Here is a 20,566-nt window from a genome sequence, read left to right as displayed (position 1 = left end):
TAAGCTCGTACAATCTCCATGCAACCTTAGAAATAATGGAGACAAAGAACTGCAAGTTAACTCACAAAGAGGCTAACAGCAGAATATAATAACACTTAAAGCACAAGCTCAATGAAACTCAAAGCAGAATTAATCCAAAGCTATTAAACTTTACATCCTTGTGGATATGTGGGAACAGAAGTAATCCCCTGAGTCAATCACAATAAGTGCTGCCATTCAAAAGTGGAAAAATAACTTCCCACCACATGACACCAATCTTGTGATTGACATTAACCCAGGTAACATTTTATAATATTCTCAGGCCACACATCTGTAGGAGATAAAACATTTGGAGTGGTTTTAACATTAACGTTTTCTAAATGTCAGAACAAGAAGCATACAAATGTGTATTTACCAACAACAAAGCATACATTTCATAAATGTTTGCAAGGAATTGAGAAATGATAATCCAAGCATACCATGAGCGACTCACAGAGTGTGCTCCGTAAACCAGGAGACCTGAATAAAAAAGTGTATAATTGTGTTGTGAAGAAAATCTGATTGTTGATGTGTTTAAAGATTCACCTCACTGAGCTCAAGTGAACCTCTCTTAAGTTCCCCGGCCATGACGAGCACTGATTTAATTGCTCTCAAACCAAAGTCATAGTGGTACTGCTTGGAAAGTTGCTCCTTGGCAAGCTTGTAAAGAACCATCATCTTCTTCGCCAGGTTCTGGAGACCAAGTTACACAAATTATCAAAAAGAGTTACAAATGAATAGCACATCCCATTGTGTACTTTGTACCCAGTGCAGCAGCCCTTCTGGCAGGTTTTAATCACCAAATAATGCTTTGTTCTTAGCACAAGGTCATGATAATAATTACAGTAAACCCCAATAAATTCCCTCTTTTTTTTGGATACATTGTCGAGGCTCATATGAGAGCTAACACACAACGCACAGCAAGGGGGGCATGAGACAAGAGGGGCGGGAGAGGGGAGGACCAAACAGTGGGGAACAGAGATGTGACGCGATCTGTGAGAGGGAGAGGGATGGGGTGGGGAACACGGGGTATACAAGATAGAAAATACAGGGACTTTCAGGAAGAAAAGTAGGGAATTTGAAGGAGGTGGGTTTGGGGTGGATTAACGGGGGTGCAAAAGATCGAGGTTTTGGATGAGGGAAGATAAGAGGTGGTGGTGAACAGCTGTTTTGAAGGCCTGGAGGGAAGAGTGGGATTGAAGAGAGTGTGGCAGTTTATTCCAAAGGTGGGGAAAAAGAGCAATGAAAGAGTGAAGGTGAGCAGTGATTCGTCATTTTAGCAGTTTTACCAGAAGGGGGTTGTTGGCAGACCTTGAGCGACCTATGGAAATATGGTGGGGACATAACCCAGACAAAGCAAGGGGGGGGGCGAAACCAGAGAGGAGACGGAAGAAGGCAGAAAGACCACTGACATGACTGCGGTGAGAGAGTCAGAGGCCCAAAGACTCAGCCTCATCGTGGGAGATACCAATGATCCTAAATGCCTTGGTTTCCACAGCATGAAGCCAAGAAAGGTGAGAGGCAGGAGAACCAGCCCCAAGGGGAGAGCAGTACTCCATCAGGCTGCAGATAAAAGCTTTGTATGTGGTCAGGAGCTGAGATGGGCCGAGGAAGGACTTTGCACGACGGAGGATTCCCCGTCGGCGACTGGCTTTGCAGGCCAGGTTGGAAATGTGGCTTTCCAAGGAAAGATCATGGTATATAGTGAGACCCAGAAGCTTGAATGAAAGGATTTCTTCCAGAGGATTTTTGAGAAAGTAGATGTGGGGGTTTTCTTAACGGTCCTTTTGGAGGGACATAGTGAGAGTGTGAGATTTGTCAGGATTGAAAGACGTGTTCCACGTGTTGGACCAGTTTGTGCTTTAACCCAGATCTGCAGAGTGAAGAAGCTGTGGCTTGCCGGTCTGAGGGATGACAGATGGTATGGAAGAGGGTGGAGTCATCAGCAAAGAGATAAAGAGGATTTTCGAGAGAGTCCGAGAGATCGTTGATGAAAACCAGAAAAAGAACAAGGCCCAGAACGCTGCCTTGAGGAATCCTAGCCTGGACAGGAAGAAGGGATGAAAGAACTCCATTTAGGGCCACACGTTGGCTGCAACAGGAGAGGAAGTCTGTGAGCCATGAGTGGTGATGTCCTTGGATACCATAGGAAGAGAGTTTGGTGTGCAGGGTAGGGTGCCAGACCCTGTCAAAAGCACGCGATATATCAAGGAATCTGGCTCTGATTTCATGTCTGGCATTGAGTACCTCCATCCATTGTTGGGAGAGCTGAAGTAGCATATCCAGGGTAGAGTGACCTGCTCTAAAACCAAATTGATGATCGGACATCAAGCCATTTGAGAAGAGGCAGGATTTAATGTCTGAAGCGATGATGGATTCCATAACCTTGCTGATGACTGGGAGAAGGCTGATTGGTCTGTCGTTGCAGGGATATGTTTTTGTACCTTTTTTATGCAGAGGGCTAATGTTTGCTGATTTCCAAGCAGATGGCAGTTGACCTTGAGCAAATGAGAGGGTGAATAGAACAGAGAGAGGGTGAGCAAGAGCAGAAGAGCAGGTTTTTAGGACACGTGGGCTGATGCCATCTGGAACGGTTGCAGAATCTGAGTCGAGGTTTGACAGAAAACTCTCCACTTAGTCAGAAGAAAAGGACACAGAACCCAGAGACAGTTGGGTGCAACTGGATAAGGTGGGTACAGAAAGCGATGGGTTTCAGACACACGCATAAAAAGCCAGTATCCCGAGTAAAAATCCCTGGTAAAAAGCCAGTAGTCATAAAATCCCTAGTAAAAAGGCAGTACCCTACTTACTTTTCACACCACCTGCACACCCCCAAGGAAAACCCGATTAAATTCCCCTGTAAAATAACCCAGTTACCGCCGCTAAAATTCCAGTGAACTCTGGCCTCCAAATCCAAGCGCCGACTGGTCATCCACCATCGTACATACAAAGTCCTTACTTGGCACACCGAAACTCCTATTCACCTACAAGACCTTCATCCACAGCTTTATGGAGTATTGCTCTCCTCTCTGGGCTGGCTCCCTTGCCTGACATCTTGCTGAGCTTGATGCTATGAAAACCAAGACCTTTAAGACTATTGGAATCTTCCACAATGACGGTGAGTCTGTGGGCCTTTCACTTTCACATCGTGGAGAGGTCGATGGTCTCCACATCTTCTACCACCTCCTTCATGGTCTTGCACCCTTTCTGGTCTTTCCGTGCTTTATCCCCCAGGTTTCTGCAGGGAGTACATGGTCCACCATAACAACCCTTCTCGTGAAACTACCTAAATCCAGGATCACTGCTGACCTCGACTCATTTGTTCCTCTTTTTTCCGACCTGTATCTTCAAGACAGCTGTTCATCACCATCTCACATCATCCTCCACCCCAAGCCATGATATTTTCTATCCCCATTAACTGTCCCCCACCCTATCCCCTTACAAATTTCCAGTTTTTCATTCCTGAGAGTTTGTTTCTGTATCCATCTTGTCCACCCTATGCATCCACCCCTACCCCTCATTCCTCTCCATATCTGTTATTTGTTCAAGTCTACCCCTATTTTGTGCATTCACCCTGCTGTTGGTGTCCACCCCCCTCCCCCCATCCCATATTCTCTCTGTTGTTCCATTTGTTCTGTTGCATTCTGATCCATTCAGTTTCTAGCTCTCCCATGAGCCTTGACTTTGCATACAAGAAAAAGCCCAAATGAAAATCCTAGTTAAGGCCCCAATGAAAATCCAAGTAAACGCAGACAATAAAAAATCCCAGTAAGCTCCTAGTAAACTCGAATAAAACTTATCACTGTTTGAATTCATATTTATCCCATGCCTGTTCCAATATCTCATCTCCGTAACTCCACATAGTTTGCAACCAACTTGACCCTCAGCTTAACAAGCTCTTCCACACAAGTCAGCATTCATAAAATAGATTAACCCATAAATTATCAGGATAGAAAAAATACTGTGTACCCCACCAAGTGGACTGTTTAACACCAGCCATGCACCCAGGTGACCCGTCCATGAAAAGAATCTCAGGTGATCATTCCTGGACGATTATCACATTCGTGTGACGTTCGCCAACAATTCAAACACGCATTGGTGGGAATACCAGGTGCTTTGTCAGCACATGTTTAATGAAATTAAAAAAAAGATGAAGAGCTCTTGGGTGAAGACCCGGCAACACTGAGATGAATTGCTGGGATTCTTACGAAAGAATCGCCTTGATGTACAGCTGGTTTAAAAGTGAGTATTCATTGCATGGACACTATTACCATAGTAACTATAAAGAGCGAGCGACTGTGTGAGGGACAGAATACCTTTGCCAGGAGGAAACCCTCGGAGAAAAGCATTATTTCACAGATCTGCTGGAGATCGGGAAGAATTACCACCACGGGCCGGAAGAGAGCCTTCATCGACTCTGGAAGCTCTGTGCGTCCTGCATACCCTGGGTTCATGGTGATGAACAGGCCGATGCGTGCATCCAAGCTGATCTCACACCCTTCAAACTGTCACAGTGACAACATGCGTGATGAGAGATAAAGATGCGTTTGTTTGCTACTAACATCGAGGAGCATGTACAAACGTCACATGGAAGAAAAGGACTTCAGTGTGTGTCATATTTACCATACATAAAATTACAAGGACATTCATGTTGTTAAATCCTTAAACTTCATGTCGTAATTAGTGAACCATCAACAGAGTATGCTATTTGGGAGTAAACCATGGATCCCAGCACGATGAGCAAAGTGCTCCAATGGAAACATCAAACAGGCCGAGCATTTCTTATTCAAACGTCAGGCGAATCCTTTGCATATGGTCCACAAATGACCATTTTCACAGGTTCTGAATGATATAGCAACAAAGATTTTGTGTACAGTTGGACATTGGTCATACAGAAGCCGAGAGCTTTTATACCTGGAAACGGGACAGGCCACGAATCAGAGCACTCCGAATAGTCTGAATTTGAGATGAAACTACAGAAAGTACGGAGGCTTCAATGCGGTTAAACTCATCGAAGCAGCCCCAGGCTCCAGATTGTGCCAGGCCTGACAATATTTTCCCCATTACCTGAAAAAAAGCACATGCAAAAACATCAATACAGATAAACACCCATGGCATACTGAAACGTATACATTTGTTTAAATCTCGAACATGTCTCTAACTCTAACCAAGCCTTCCATTTCAGTGATACTTGAAGAATACAATACAACTCACATCTTTCTGAAAGTTTTTAACTACTTGGATTAAAAGGATCACAACATAAGAAAGGTAACCCTCTAATCCCTGCACCTTGGTTAGCAACAGCAGAAGTAACCTTCTAATCCCTGTAACTTGAATATAGAGACAGCAGAGGTAATACTCTAATCCCCATACCTTTGTTAGAGACAGTAGAACCCTCCAGTCCCTATATCTTGGTTAGCGACAAAAGAGGTAACCCTCTAATCCCTATATATGGGTTAAAGACAGCAGAGGTAACCCAATAATCCCTATATCTTGAAGATAGAGACAGCAGAGGTAACCCTCCATTCGCAATATATTGGTTAAAGACAGCATAGGTAACCCTCTAATCCCTTTAACCTTGGCTAGAGACAGCAGACATAACCCACTAATCCCTATATCTTGAAGATGGAGACAGCAAAGATAACCCTTCAATCCCAAATGTCTTGGTTAAAGATAGCATAGGTAACCCTCTAATCCCTATACCTTGAAGTCCATTCCCTCTCCACAGTTGGTAACCACACAAAGAATCCCCAAGGCCTTGGAAAGGTCTTTTGTGGTCTCTGTTTTTCCGGTGCCCGCAGGACCTGCTGAAGCACCTCCCAGGTACATGGATAGTGCCTAAAAATGATGAAAAACAAAGAAACAGACAGAAATGTTTCGAAAGCCACACTCAAGAAAATTGAGTTCTGAACTATTAGAAGCTGCCTGAAGTTCAGAGAAATGAAAAAAGGGCCATAAATGAAAATGTGTAAACACATGATCAGTGCAGTGGAACAAGAAGGAGATGAGTACACAAAGGACAAACAGGAAAAGCGAATAAGAAAAATAAAAAGGAAAAAATAAGAGGAAAAGCAAGCTCCTAACACGCAAGCTTCTCTTCTTCGCAAGTCCATTCTATCCAGCATTCATCTTTTCTCCACTCATCCTTGACCCCGGTACACTGACAAGTACGATGAAACCATCACACAAAAAAATGACTCGCCGATTGTAACCGGCAGTCTCTCCGCACAGCTCGGAAACATTGTGTATCCATTCTATGGAGAACCAGGGGCCAACACAGGCTCACCTGCGATGCAAATTCTCCAGCCAAATGGAAGCTGGTCAGGTCTGTGTGTGGTACACATTACCTTCCATTCATTCCCTCCTATCGGATGGACTTGTGCTGGACAATGCTGGAGAAAATGTAGAGTTCTTGAAATCTGCCTTCACTCAAAAGACTAAGGTCCCAAATCCATCCCTTCCTGTACCCACCCTTTCCACCATTAAATAATATTCCCTACACCATGAGGACTTCTTCCCGCTAAAGGCCCAGTCACACCTTGACATTTTAGCCAGCAATGGCAACGTATTAAAATGTATGTAAAACGCTGGCTTACGTTGAACTTTTGATGTTTTTTTTTTAAAGATTCGGATGTATTCATAATGACTTGGTCTTATGCATAACGTATTAGTAACGGACACAGAACGTTTCATTGTGTTATAGATAACTTATACCAACGAATGCTGAACCTGTTGTCGGCCTTCACAACCTATGCCCAACGATAGTCTAACTTATGCATAGCGCGCTGCACGCATCGCCGACGATGACGTGGCGTAGGTTATGAAAAGGCTGCCGCATAACAATTCAAATCATAACCGCTGCAGAAATGGAAGTGTCAACATCGCAGTCACACCTTGGCGATCTTGCCAGCGTATGCCGACCTCTGAAAAATGCGTCTAAAACGCTGGCGTACGTCGAATACGGTATGGGTAAGTTTGGTATACGTGAATAGAACGCTAAAGTACGCTATCATACGTCGTAGTAAGTGGAGTACGTCTTGTAATTTTGAACATGTTGAAAATTTTACGACGTACTTGCCGTATGACACACGCTCCGCATGCAATGGGAATAAGTTGTACGCACGATATGCGATTGGTGACACACATCGACACACGTTACTTGTAAGGTGCTCATAAGTCGAAATACGTCAAGGTAATGGTTAGCGTCAGTGTTCCAGACTCCCGGTTTTTTTTTTCTTCGGTATGACGGTGTTCAGTGTACAGTGCGGTTATGATTTAAATCGTTGAGCGGCAGCCTATTAATTATATTATATTATAACTGCACTAGAAATCGAAGTGTCAAAATCACCATCATACCGAAGGAAGGAAGAAAAAAAAAACCAAAAAAAAAAAACCAGGGAGTCTGGAACACTGACGCTAACCATTACCTCAATTACCTTGATGTGTTTCAACTTATGAGCACCTTACAAGTAACGTGTGTCGATGTGTGTCACCGATTGCGTAACGTGAGTACAACACGTTACTCATAGGTTAGAAATAAGTTTTGGGTACGCTAAACATTACCTCGACGCGTTTCGACTTATGAGTAACCTACAAGTAACGTGTGTCGACGTGTGTCAACGATCGCATAACGTGGCTACAACTTATGGCCAGCGTTATGCGGAACGTGTGAGTCATACGCTGGCATAAGTCTTAAAATTTCAAGCATGGAAAATTTGAGGACAACCGAAAAGTACAACGTTTAAAGCCAGCATACAACGACGTATGGCAGTGTTTTTTAGCGTGCTCTCAATGTTATCAAAACTTATCCATAACGTATTCGATGTGTACCAGCGTTTTAGACAAATTTTCCAAAAATCCGTATAAGCTGGCTAAAACGTCAAGGTGTGACTGGGCCTTAAAGAAGACAAGTTTTTTTTTAACCCAACTTGACACCTCTTCCTCAACTGCTCTTGATTGTATAAGTGATCTAATCAGAAACTGACTCAGTCACATCATACCCTCTCTCTTCACAGGTCCTTATTGGATGGACAACATCCTCTTTTATGGAAAGTTGCAAACATCACGGCTATCCATACGAGAGGTTCCAAAACTGAACACCTCAACTACAGACCTATCAACCTTCTCCAAATTATGGAGTTCATCAATGCATCTGACGTCAGGCACGATCTCTTCTCTAACTCATGAATTGATGACAACCAATTTGGTTTCTGTCCTTGTTGTTCAATGTTGAATGTCTTCCTCCTTCTGACACAGCAATGGATGGATGCCCTCAACCACAAACAGGAGATTAGGGCTATCTCTCAGGATATCTGTCAAGGTTTTAACACTGTTTGGTATCCATTCTTGATTTCCAAGTTGTCATCCTTTGGGATTCAGGGCCCCCTGCGTGGTTGTCTGATTTCTTCTATGCAGGAAACAGCAGGTGCCCCATGATGATGTCCTTTTCCATGATTTTTACCTTCAAGCTTGAGATCTACAAGGGAGAATCTGGGGACCTTCATTATTCTTTATCTTTATGAATAAACCGTCTGATTTTGTTGAAAAACAACTTTACCGTTTTGACAATTACTCTACCCTGTGCAGTACGATCCATCACACTTATGAAAGGCTGGCTTCGACCGAATCCTTTTAATCAGACCTAGACAAGACAAGCCACTTATAATCTACTTGGAACACAACATTCAAGAGCATCAAGTCACATGCTCTCATACTGTCTCTCCACAGGGATCGGTAATCAAACCATCTAATCTACTTCTCTGAACAGGGACTGGAAGAGGTGCATTGCCTGGAATGCCTTTTCCCCTCCCCCACCCAAACCCCAAGGATAGTTTGTGAACCTGCTGCTCTTTGTCATTTTGCACCACATGAGCCTAGACCTACATATAAAAAACAAATCTTTCTCCGAATCACAAAGATTGGAGACTCAAGATCACAGGTGAATATATCAGCTTAAAAAAACAGCAGACCTCCAGCGGGCTGAAGCTCACCTGCGTAAGTGTGAGGTAGATGCGGTCAGTAAGTGGCGTGATGACCAGGCGTCCATTGAGACCCATGTACTCGTAACCATATCCGAAGGTACCTGTACATTGGCGAATGTTCAGGTCATCTGGATCGCGGTCCCAGTAGAAGCGCAGCTGACTCTCCCATTCAAACTCTCGTGCTTCTGTGACACTGCCATCAAACAGGGATCACAATACTAGCATTTAGAAGTCCTACTTCTCTTTCTCATCTCATGAAGATCCTTAAATTTGACCAACTACAAAATATAATGGTTTGTTCCGTAACCGATGTGTTCTCGACTCACTTGTCACGCACAAATGAATCCACAATGTCACGGCAGTGCACGTCGATTATGAGCACAGTGTTGTATTTTTTTCTGTCATTCCTGGACAATGGCTGTGCAATATGCATAACGAGCTCATCAATTTGATTATGGAGGCACCTAGTGGGAAAGAAAATTCATTTATGCACACATGTATCACAAAACATCAAAAATAAACAACACGGTCTGTCTGTCTGTCTGACTGTATACGTGTGTCTGTCTGGCTGTGTGCATGCGTGGATGTGTGTGTGGCTGTGTGCGTGTGTGTGAGTGTCTGACTGGCTCTGTGCATGCGTGCGTGTATCTGTTTGGCTGCGTGCATGTGTGTGTGTGTGTGTCTGTCTGTCTGTGTGCTTGTGTGGGTGCGTATGCGTGTGTGGGTCTGTCTGGCTGTGTGCATGCGTGGATGTGTTTGTCTGGCTGTGTGAGTGCGTGGGTACGTGTGCGTGCATGAGTGTGTTTGTCTGGCTGTGTGCATGCGTGCTCCACTACTATGAGCCACGACGAGAAAAAAAAAACACAATTTGCCAGAGTAAAAAAATAAATAAATGAGCATTGCACCCTAATTTTAGTAGGTCAAAATCCCAAACCTTTTGGAGTCAGGAGATGAAATTCGTTAAAGCAGGTCATTTTACTTTACAGGGATGAAGGCTCATGGAAGAGCTGAGGTGTTTCACATATCGATATCATCGATATCTGTTATATCAACTGGAGACATGTTGGTGATTGGCATGGAATGACTCATTAACGATGGTTTCAGCCCCTACCCATGAATAGTAATTTTTTCATGTAGGCTTTTAGAGCCTTTTGATCAGCAGAATATTGCTGATTGGGTAACATATGCTTGCATGATCACTCTTACTTGCTTTACAGCCTAGGATGGAGGGTCTAACAGCTTAGCCTTGGAGGGAAGGCCAGGCTCATATTAGTGATGCCCAATTACATGTTTCTATATTTTAAAAGGGTTTGCACTCAACTCTAACAACTATCAATCATCAATGCTAAGTGTAAAGGTGTGGAACCATGATAGTAAAGGGGCCAGGTCTGACTTTGGAGGGTCCTGGTTACTTCGACTGGTAGAAAATTTTCATTGCTGCCAGTAGTTAGGCCTATATTGTTAGACAAATGCCTGGGTGGATGTAGATTCTGAATGTGGTGGAATTCTTTTTTTATTTCAGTTTTCATGCACTTCTTCCCCTTAGTCCCATACATTGACCTACGTGTCAAGTTTGGGTGTTTTTTGAGTTATTTTGACCACTTTTTCCCACTTCTATGCAGTTTACAGAGGTTATTCTGGTGGTAAACATACAATAACTATGTTCCAGTCAAACGAATTACCTATGTACACATAAACCATGAACAGTGTGCATGATTCAAACTGGAAAACAGGACTTCTTTGATCCAATCAAAAAATCAGGCTTAAAAGCCTTTGTCAGCCTCAATAAACCAGTCAAAACAAAGAAGCATGCAGTTGAGATGATGAATATCAACAGGCAAATATTCAGTAAACTTGGAGTCATCGGTCAATCTCGAGATGTGGATTTTCGGAATCTCTTCAAGTCCGAGTTGGCACCAGTACCACTTAACGCTTTTCAATCCAGATGGCTTAATGAAAAAGACACAATAAAGCAAATCTCTCACATGGTTAGAGAAAGGACATGCTACTGTTGACCTTCCCATATGTACTGTACCAACTCTTGGAGTTGTTGACTTGATGATGCTCTAACAGATGGTATAGATGGACTCTGCTTCTTGCAAAACATTTGGTGAGGTTTCTGATAAGCTGTTGAACGTTATTCTTGGAATGAGATGCAAATATACTGCAGTTGTTGGTGACAACTATTGTAACCAAGAATCAATCAAGTCAGGGGTGAGAGAGAGCTCTCAGAGGCAGTGTGCAGATGCAAGAATTTGGGAACCTTACATGGTTGTCTCTGCTCCCCAAACAGCGAATAAAGATGATGTCTAATGCCAAGAACACAGCTAATACAGCAAACTTCCTTCTTGAAGACTGGATAAGTAAGTGTGAGAACACACTTCCACAGGTTTGTGAACTCTTCCTTTCAGGTGGATTCCATGACGTCACAAGAGCAGTGAGAGTTGTTGGAGGGGACCATCAAGATGTCCCCGAACTGGGAACTGACCATGAAAAAGCAGATTCACAGATATTTCCGCACATTGCACATGCAAAGCAAGCACTGGATGTGGACAGAGTCGTCATGTGGAGCTTGGATTATGATGTGGCTTCAATGTGTCGGCGATACTGTGCAGTAATCGGAATAAAGGAACTGTTCTTAAAGACGGGAACTGGTCAAAAGAAGAGATTTGTGCCAATGCATACAGTGACAGAGGAACTGAGAGAAGATCTGTCACTTGTGTTGCCCTATATCCATGCATTCAGTGGATGTGACGCCACATCAGCATTCGATGGAATGAGAAAGGAGAGATGGATGAAAACAGTATAAGCACACCCAGAACTAATGGACGGTTTGAAGGGTCTCGGGGAAAAAAAATCTCAAATAGACCCTGAAAATGAAGCAGCGTATGTGTCTCTTGTATCGATCATGTACAGCGGGAAAACAGAGACTTATCTTGATGATGTACGCTATGAATTGTTTACAAAGCATAACAAAACCAGCGAAAAACTCCCTCGAACTATGGATGCACTAAAACGTCACATGAAATGGGCCAATTACCAAACCTACATCTGAACACATGCCACTCATCAATATCTCACTGTGTCACCTGTGAATCATGGATGGGTATTGGATGATAATGGCCATCTAGTCCCAAAACTGACAACATTTCTACGTGCACCCGAAGCAATACTAACATTCACTAAATGCGGACGCAAGACAAACTAGAGCACCATGACAGGGTTCATAGAGTCCTGACTGAATGAAATTCCAGGAGTTTTCAAGGACAAATTGTCATTTTCAAGGAAACATAATGCTTGTGTTATACCTTGTGTTCAACAATTTACTGATTGAAGGAACGCACAAAATTCTATAATCAGTCTTTTTTATTAATTGTTTTCATGATTGAACTGCAATACATGTAAGTAAAGGCAATTTCACCCAATACTGTTTTACTGTATGAAACATGTATATTAATTAAATAACTATAAATCTTTGCGAACAAAACAAAACACTTTTGCATACTTTCTCAACTTTATTGCATAAACAAGCATTTACAGATACATGTACGTATCTTAAAAGTTCTGATTGAACTGCAATATGTAAACTTAAAAGGCAATTACACACAATACTGTTTTACTGCATGAAACATGAAAACGTATAAATTAATTAACCAGAGAGTTGGTGTCAAAGCCACCCAATGCTCGCCTGTTTATACATTTATCGTTTTTAAAAGACGAGTCTAATAATATTTTTTATAAAGCATTGCAGTGAAATCTGATCCAAATAATTTTAAAGCAATATATGTATTTGTATATTGTAATCAGTAAAAAATAGTGTGGTAGATAAATACATTAGAAAGGAAATAACTTGCAGCAAAAACTTTAACATTTTCACACTCTAGCTGACGCTGACGCTCACGCTCATGTCGGGGGTATCGCTATAGCTCTCTGTTCTTCGAACAGGCAAGCTAAAAAACTACAAATCTTTGGAAAAACAAAACACTTTTACATACTTATCATAAAAGCCACAATTAAGCTGCAATATTTAAAGGCAATTTCACACAACACTGTTTTATCGTATGAGACAAGAAAATGTATATATTAATAAATCTATGAAGAAAATACTTTTTACATACTTTCTCAGAAGTTTTTGCATTTATTGTCACTTGTTATCAACAAGTCACCTTTGTTGAACTGACTAGCATGTCATCCGTAAGTGCCACAAGCATTTACAGGTTTCTCAGAAGCCTAACATTTTCTTCCACAAGTTTCTCTAACTCTATCAATTATTTTTCTTTCTTTTTGGAGGACTTCTTAAACTGTTAGCTTTACTAACAAATGACAAATCGCTCCCTCTCTCTCTTTCTGCTCTCAATGAAAACTCGTCCGTCGTTTTTTGCATAGAGTCAATGTCTGTTTTGAGTCTTTTTTGGCGCGATTTTAAGTCCGCCAAGTCTGAAGACGATGATGGTTCACGAGCAGTATTTGACGATGTAGATCGTTTCAGAAGTCAAGGATGAGACAATGTGAAAATGTTTGACCAAGTTATAAAAATGATCAACATGATGTGGTACGAGTGACAGGTTATTAGCTGCAAAATGTCGAAAACCTGGTTTCGTTCAACAACTTTAAAAATTTGATCTTTGCATAACCTTTAAAGGTCCAAAAACAATGTGGTGGACATTAAAATAAGGAAACAGGATACGTGCTATAGCTTAATGGAGTTAGTTCGTCGAAGAAGGTCGAAAACCGGTTCGATTCCCACAACTTTGAAAATTTGACCTTTGTGAACTTTAAAGGTCAAAGGTCAAGGATTATGACCTTTGGTGCAAAACTTCCTCTGGAACATTCCAGGAACAATATAACGTCATATAGGCTATATGGCATTTCGCACTACTCGGATTATCTATACTTTGATGAAATCAGTGTAAAAACAAACTCGAAGGGGGCGCCACGGGCAAGGTGTTCGAGATAGAGAAAAATGGTTTCAAGACTTTAGGTGGGGAATGACCTCAAGATTATGCATAAAAAAATATTGTCATCCTAGCTCTCAAAGTTTGGGCGGTCGTCTGATTTTTATGTCAAAATTCGAAATTTTCTAAGTTCATGACATTGTGACCTTGACCTTGGGACTAAAATGAAAAATCGAGCTCCGTGGGGCTATGCAGCTGCCATTGGGCTAACCAACAACCGATACCCCTGCCAGATTCGACAACCCCCTCGGAGAAGATGGATTTTTATGTCAAAATCGCAATTTTCTAAGTTCGTGACCTTGTGACCTTGACCTTGGGACGAAAATGAAAAATCGAGCTCCGTGGGGCTATGCAGGTGCCATTGGGCTAACCAAATACCAAAACCCCTGCCAGATTCGACAAACCCCCTTGGAGAAGATGCAAATTGAAATCGGCTACCCCCTAAAAATACAATTCGCAATTTTCTAAGTTCGTGACCTTGTGGCCTTGACCTTGGGACGAAAATGAAAAATCGGGCTCTGTGGGGCTATGCCGGTGCCATTGGGGTAACCAAATACCGAAACCCCTGCCAGATTCAACAAACCCCTCGGAGAAGAAAATTTTTTTATGTCAAAATTCAAAATTGCAATTTTCTAAGTTCGTGACCTTGTGACCTTAACCTTGGGACGAAAATGAAAAAATCGAGCTCTGTGGGGCTATGCAGGTGCCATTGGGCTAACCAAATACGGAAACCCCTGTCAGATTCGACAAAACCCCGAGGAGAAGATACAAATTGAAATTGGCTACCCCATAAAAACACGTTTTTTGGGCGTGGTTCCGCCTATAATGGGCGGACCATGCCCATTTTCAGGAAAACACAACTAGATCATGATATAAACCTCCCACCAAAATTTCATCAGGATCGGATCAAAACCCACGGAGCTATGCTCGGGACAGACAGACAGACAGACAGACAGACATACAGACACACACACAACAATAACGAATATAGTGGTCACATATTTTTCGTGAAAATATTTTTTCGTGAACCAATAATTCTTCTTCTATCTTTCGTTTTCTGTCCGAGACAGAGGCCAGCTGTTTATTTCGCTTCTGCTCATCCAAGTAATCTTGGTACTTCCTTTGTGTAGCACTTGCAGACAATAGCAGCTTCTTGTCGAGTTCAACTTTCTGCAACCCTGCATTGTGAAGATTGTGAAGATGATCACAGATTATTCTCTGGACAATTAAGGACGCGTCTCAGATTTTCCACCTCAATTTCTTTGTTTATCGAGAAGCCCCTTTCAACTGGAGCCTGTCCATGGGACAGGAGCAAAAGTTGTCTTACTTTTGGACACAGATTACTGAACTCCGGCTTTTTTGCAATGTCTGCATGCCACAGATGGTCGAGGCGATCTTTCTTTCGATCGAAGTGTGTGTGTTTGACTGAAGCGTCAGTCAGATATCTTGAGTACTGGCGGACAGTCGCATCGTCATTTTCTGGAGTTATCCACTTGGCGTCACAAAGGGCACTCACTGTTCTACGCATGTAGCGGATGGCTACTTCCTTTTCGTTGAAATGTCTTGGGTCCAGACATGCTAAGTGTCTGGCAAGGGCATATTTGATTGGTGCCTTTTCAATCAGCTTTGACACTAATTCCACAAGAAGCCGTCTGCATTCATTGCGAAACTCGAAAACTGCTCTATCGGATGCTTTCTTGGAGCGAACAGCTTCTTTCAGAGCTTTGTCGGCAGCCAGTCCAATGTCAATCTTGGACAGATCGGCGTAGTTGTCATCTTTTCTTACATCAAACGACGCCAGCTTTACAGGTGTTAGAGGTTCTGTGACTGAGTGCTTTACAAATCTCTGAAGTAAGCTTAGCATCAACTCATGCAAATCAAGTGAAATAAAAAGCAACAAGGGCTGATCATCTTGGTAGGTTGTCAGGAATGGCGAAATTTCCTGGGATACGGCAAAGAAGAATTTCAATCTTGCCAGAGTGAGGGGAGTTTGAACACATTTTTTCACAGTGGAAAAGGACTGGTTGTTGGGGTTAGGAACTGATTAATTTCTCACTTCTCCAACATACTTGCAAACACTGTCCCATATTTCTATCGCTCTTTGTGCGCAGGGTGAGTTGTCCAACCATCTTGTTTTACAGAATTTTAGTGGTAGCTTGGTGCCATCTGTGACACGAATATAGTCCTCTCTACGTGCAGGTGAGTAACAAAACAGGGTGTATAGGGCCCTTAAAAGTGAAGAAATTCCGATCTCTGACTTCTCCACGCCAGTCTGAAACGCACCATGAAAGATGTGCAGTCCACATGAGCCTACATCCAACAATGATTTCCCGTAATTTGTCTCCATTTGTGATTGCATGCTGCGATGGAACTTTCAATTCACGCTGGGCCCGTCCATGCTGATCTGTATCAGGTTGCGTGGATTTAAACCCTCCAACACGGTGTTAAATTCCTCTAGCATGTCATCAGCAGTACAATGGCAGACAAACTTTGAGTCCAAGTATCGTGATTTTACCTCATCATTGTCCCAAATACGGATGTAAAAATCCATCTGCTTCTTCTGATTTTTTTATTCAAGGACTCATCAAAGAGTAGCACATAACTGCTGTTAACCTTTTGTTTCAGAAGCGCTTTGAAGTGCGGTGCAAGACCAAATACGTTTAAGTAGGAAGCCTTCTTTTCTGCACATTGAAATTGTGATGCAATGCCGCTATCTGGGAACATCCTGTGAAAGAGTGTTCCAATACCTTGACAGGACCTGTATGATTGGTGGGACTCTATAACATGTAAAGCCCAAAGAATCTCTGCCTTTAGCACCTCATCCTTTGTGACAAAGTCCTGTATTGTTGTTGGTCTCGGTGTCACAGTAGTTGCTGTGCTGGCTGGTGCCGGTCTTACATCAACCTCTATCTGCGGATCCACTGTAACAAAGTTCATATCAAAATTTATTAAATACATCAGCAGTCATCAGTAATATAAAAACATATTCTCTAAATTCAAACCACAACTTTAAAATTGTTCCTTAATTGTTTTTTTTTTTTAATTTCATTAAATATCAGTACGATTTATTTTCGCAGTCGGTTTGATTCCAAAGCCATAAACTTTAGAACAATTTCTATGATAAAAAATTGATTATCATAACCTTGTTAATAATTTACCGTTTTACAATTTTCAATTAAGTATTTTATATAATTATATTATATTTTATTATAATCATAATTTCCTATCATTCATTGTTTATTTTATTTATTGGTTTTGTACCATTAAAATAAATTGAATGGTTTGTGTGTTCAAGAAATGAGGATATTATTTCACTCATCATTCATAATCATTGAAGGGGAGACAACCTGTTATACTGTTATTTTAACTGTGCTAAGTCTATCTCCCTTGGTTACAAAAAGTCAAATTTATAAACTGGAATTTTTCGTGATGTGTTCATTGAAATCTAATTACGGCAGATGCGTTTTACGCTTAATAGTTTATTTCATAAACAAATATCCATGCCGATACCTGCTGGTGCCGATGTGCTCGCCGATCCAACAAATTCTGTAAAACGTGAACGGGAATCGTCCGCCGTCTGCTGCATCAAGTGCACGTGTTTGGTTCCCTTGGCATGACTTTTGAGTGCGCTTTCGCCCATATTCGAAATATCTACAACTTTCTTGCACATGACATCTTGCTTTGTGGATGGACACCCTTTCTAGCCAATCCCGGTAGTCGGGATGGCTGAGCCACCCGGTGTTGAAATAACAAACTTTGGACATTTTGCTTCTCCGTTCTGCAGCCAAAAAGTTACTCCGCGCAGAGACGTTCATGCAGTTACTCAACATTGAAGCCAATATGCTACTGACAGGGAGATTATGGTGGTGTCATCGATCAACAGCTAATGAATTGTTATAGCATATATTTCCAATGCTTTTCATTGGTTGATATTTTACTACACTTTACAACCGCATACAGAATCAATGAGCATAACCCTAATCCAGGTTAATCAATCCTTTGGTGGCAAAATGACCGATGTCGGCTTAATTTCTTACAAAAAAAGACGATAGAAATATGTAAGCGACAGTGCACACAAAAAGGTTTATTTTCCAGGAGTTTCCAAGAGTTTCAAGGAGTTTATTTTTCTTTTTTTTCCAGGACTTTCAAGTACTGGAAAATGGAATCTCATTTTCCAGGAAATTCAAGGAGTTTCAAGGAGTGTGAAAACCGTGCATGAGGTGCAAATGTCAAAAGGACGACCTTGTCTGTTCTGAGGCTTGTAGATGTGAAGAGGAATTGTGTAGCAACAGAGTTCTGCACACTTCTGACACTGATTCAGACAGCTAAGTTGAACAAATATATCAGAGAACTGTGTAAGCCGATGAATTACATATATCATTTAAGATATTCCTCTTCAGCAACAGTATTCATATGGATATATTAACAAATCGATGTTTGATAACGTCGTCTTGTGGTTTGTTTTCGAGAGCTTCCTTCAGAAACTTGAAGCATTTGACATGAACATAAAGGTAAGAATGATATTAATCTTAAAACATTTGTTGGATGAGACAGTTGCACATCTTTATGTAGCAGGGCAGTTATTAGGCAAAGGGATGACTGAACAAAATATTCTTAATGGAATAACAGGTATATTATGTTGTGCTTGAGTTGCTCCAACTCTATAACACCTTCAAAGACAAACACATGCTCACCAATGACAATGTACTCCTTCTTTATGCTACCTGGATATACATGTGGAGGTGCTAATACAAAATACATGTATATGTGCATTTTTGTTATCACTACCTGTATTGAAAATGAAGTACATGTTCACAGGTTTGAGTAGGAAAACAGAAAATTTTGGTGTGCTCCACATTTATGTTCCTCAACATGTAAATTGAAAATTATGTCAAAATATGTAAATTGAACCTTTATAATCTCTTTCATTTTCAACAATTAAATTATCTCCACAACAGTAGATGAAGTAATTTGCTGCAATCAATATCACCCAAGTATACACAAATTTACAAGATGCCACAATGAATACTTTTGATGCAGCTTTGAATGATGTGGATAATGACTGTCCATAAACGTATATACGCATCATATTACAATAATGATATGGTTAGGGGTAGGGTTTGCTACCATTTTGCATAGTATGTTGGTGTTTTAGCATTGGAATACTGCCAAACATGACATTGAGTTGACATTGCTTGGTATTGCAAAAATATGACTTACAAAAAAGTATTCATGGTTCCCATCATGTGCTGCCTTTTTGACTGCGGGTTGCATCATTGTTTAGGGGCATGGCTATGCCACTGATGCAGTGCCTCTATTACCAGTACACTAGTGCTCATTTTGCTGACCTTGGAAGGATGACAGGCTGAGTCAACCCCCTGGTATTAATTCAGTGGCCAACAGGGCTCAAACTCAGGATCCTAGGATCCCAAGCCACTGCCCTAACCATGAAGCCAACACCAGGCTCTAGTATTCATGGTATAACACATTTTAATGGAAATGACATTTTCTTATTAATGTTTCATGACAATATAATCATAAAGAGAAATTAAAGGCAAATATTTAATCTCGATTTTAATTTTGTCTATTTGTTCCACTTGTTACCTCCCAACAACAACAACAACAACAACAAAATGAAAGTGCTGAATAATACATACTAGCCGAAACCCCGTCACAGACGGATTCCGTTCCATGAGCCCAATATGACAACCAGTGGGGGCTCTTGCAAGAGCCGGATCCCAGTCGATGTACTACATGGCCTTACCTAATGAGGCCTACAAAACGTCCTTGTACACGACATTTTTGGTGTACACTACTCCTTGTGAAGAAGTCCCCTGATTTGTCCCCTGATCCTTAGATCAGTTATGTCGATAAGTCTGTGTTCAGATAGATTTCCCCACCGATGTTTAAAGGTTATGTCGATAAGTCTGTGTTCAGATAGATTTCCCCACCGATGTTTAAAGGGATTTTATTCGTGTAACCGGGCTGTGATCTTTGAGTTAGCCGTTATTCTTTTGCTATCGTTATTTTGGACCAACCGCTTCACAACAACCACCTCCACCACCAACATCGCTCTCATCAACCGCTTCACAACAACCACCTCCACCACCAACATCGCTCTCACAATCGCCTTCACACAACCACCTTCTCCACAACCGCCCTCACACAACCACCTTCTCCACGACGCCAACCACAACCACCTTCTCCACAACGCCAACCACCATCTCCTAAACCACATCTTCCCCAAAACCCAACAACGAAGCAATATCGCTTCACCTTCGGCTCCGCGGGCGCCGCCATCTTTGCACCGGCCAAGGCAAGATCGCTGCAAACAAACGCGGGGATTTCCTCGTTGCCAGCGACGGTGATTTCTACCACGTCCGCTCTCCCTTCAGCGTCGATGATTTCTACCACGTCCGCTCGCTCCAAGCTTCGCCTCGGAATTCGGATCAGGAGATCAAGAGGGGCGGAGCCAGTGGGGGTCAGAGGGGAAAGAGCGGAGATCAAACCTCGCCTCACGAACCCTATAAAAAGGCGCGCAGAGCGCCAGTTCAGGGCAGTCGGTCGGGGTTTGGTGTGGTGTGAAGATCAAGGTTCGAGTCCAGTGGAGGG

The 20,566-nt window shown here is 42.0% G+C and overlaps 1 protein-coding gene across 6 annotated transcripts in view; it reads right to left on the bottom strand.

The window, feature by feature from the left end:
* The window catches only part of DNAH10 (dynein axonemal heavy chain 10), a 494,970-nt gene that overhangs the window by 265,759 nt on the left and 208,645 nt on the right, over positions 1-20,566 (bottom strand). For all 6 annotated transcript variants that reach the window (XM_085898117.1, XM_085898134.1, XM_085898126.1 and 3 more), the window contains 6 exons: positions 9,326-9,463; positions 9,009-9,192; positions 5,722-5,856; positions 4,933-5,085; positions 4,335-4,523; positions 565-711 (listed from right to left, as the gene is read on the bottom strand). In XM_085898117.1, the coding sequence (XP_085754243.1) occupies positions 565-711; positions 4,335-4,523; positions 4,933-5,085; positions 5,722-5,856; positions 9,009-9,192; positions 9,326-9,463 (946 nt within the window). The remainder of the gene's footprint in view (positions 1-564; positions 712-4,334; positions 4,524-4,932; positions 5,086-5,721; positions 5,857-9,008; positions 9,193-9,325; positions 9,464-20,566) is intronic.

This window comes from Eptatretus burgeri, chromosome 1 (assembly GCF_056783735.1).
Source record: "Eptatretus burgeri isolate ZD-2024b chromosome 1, Ebu_testis_v1, whole genome shotgun sequence".
NCBI classification, from domain to species: Eukaryota; Metazoa; Chordata; class Myxini; order Myxiniformes; family Myxinidae; genus Eptatretus; species Eptatretus burgeri.
The sequence above is the reverse complement of the archived record's forward strand: the minus strand, read 5'-3'. Positions and strand labels throughout refer to the sequence as shown.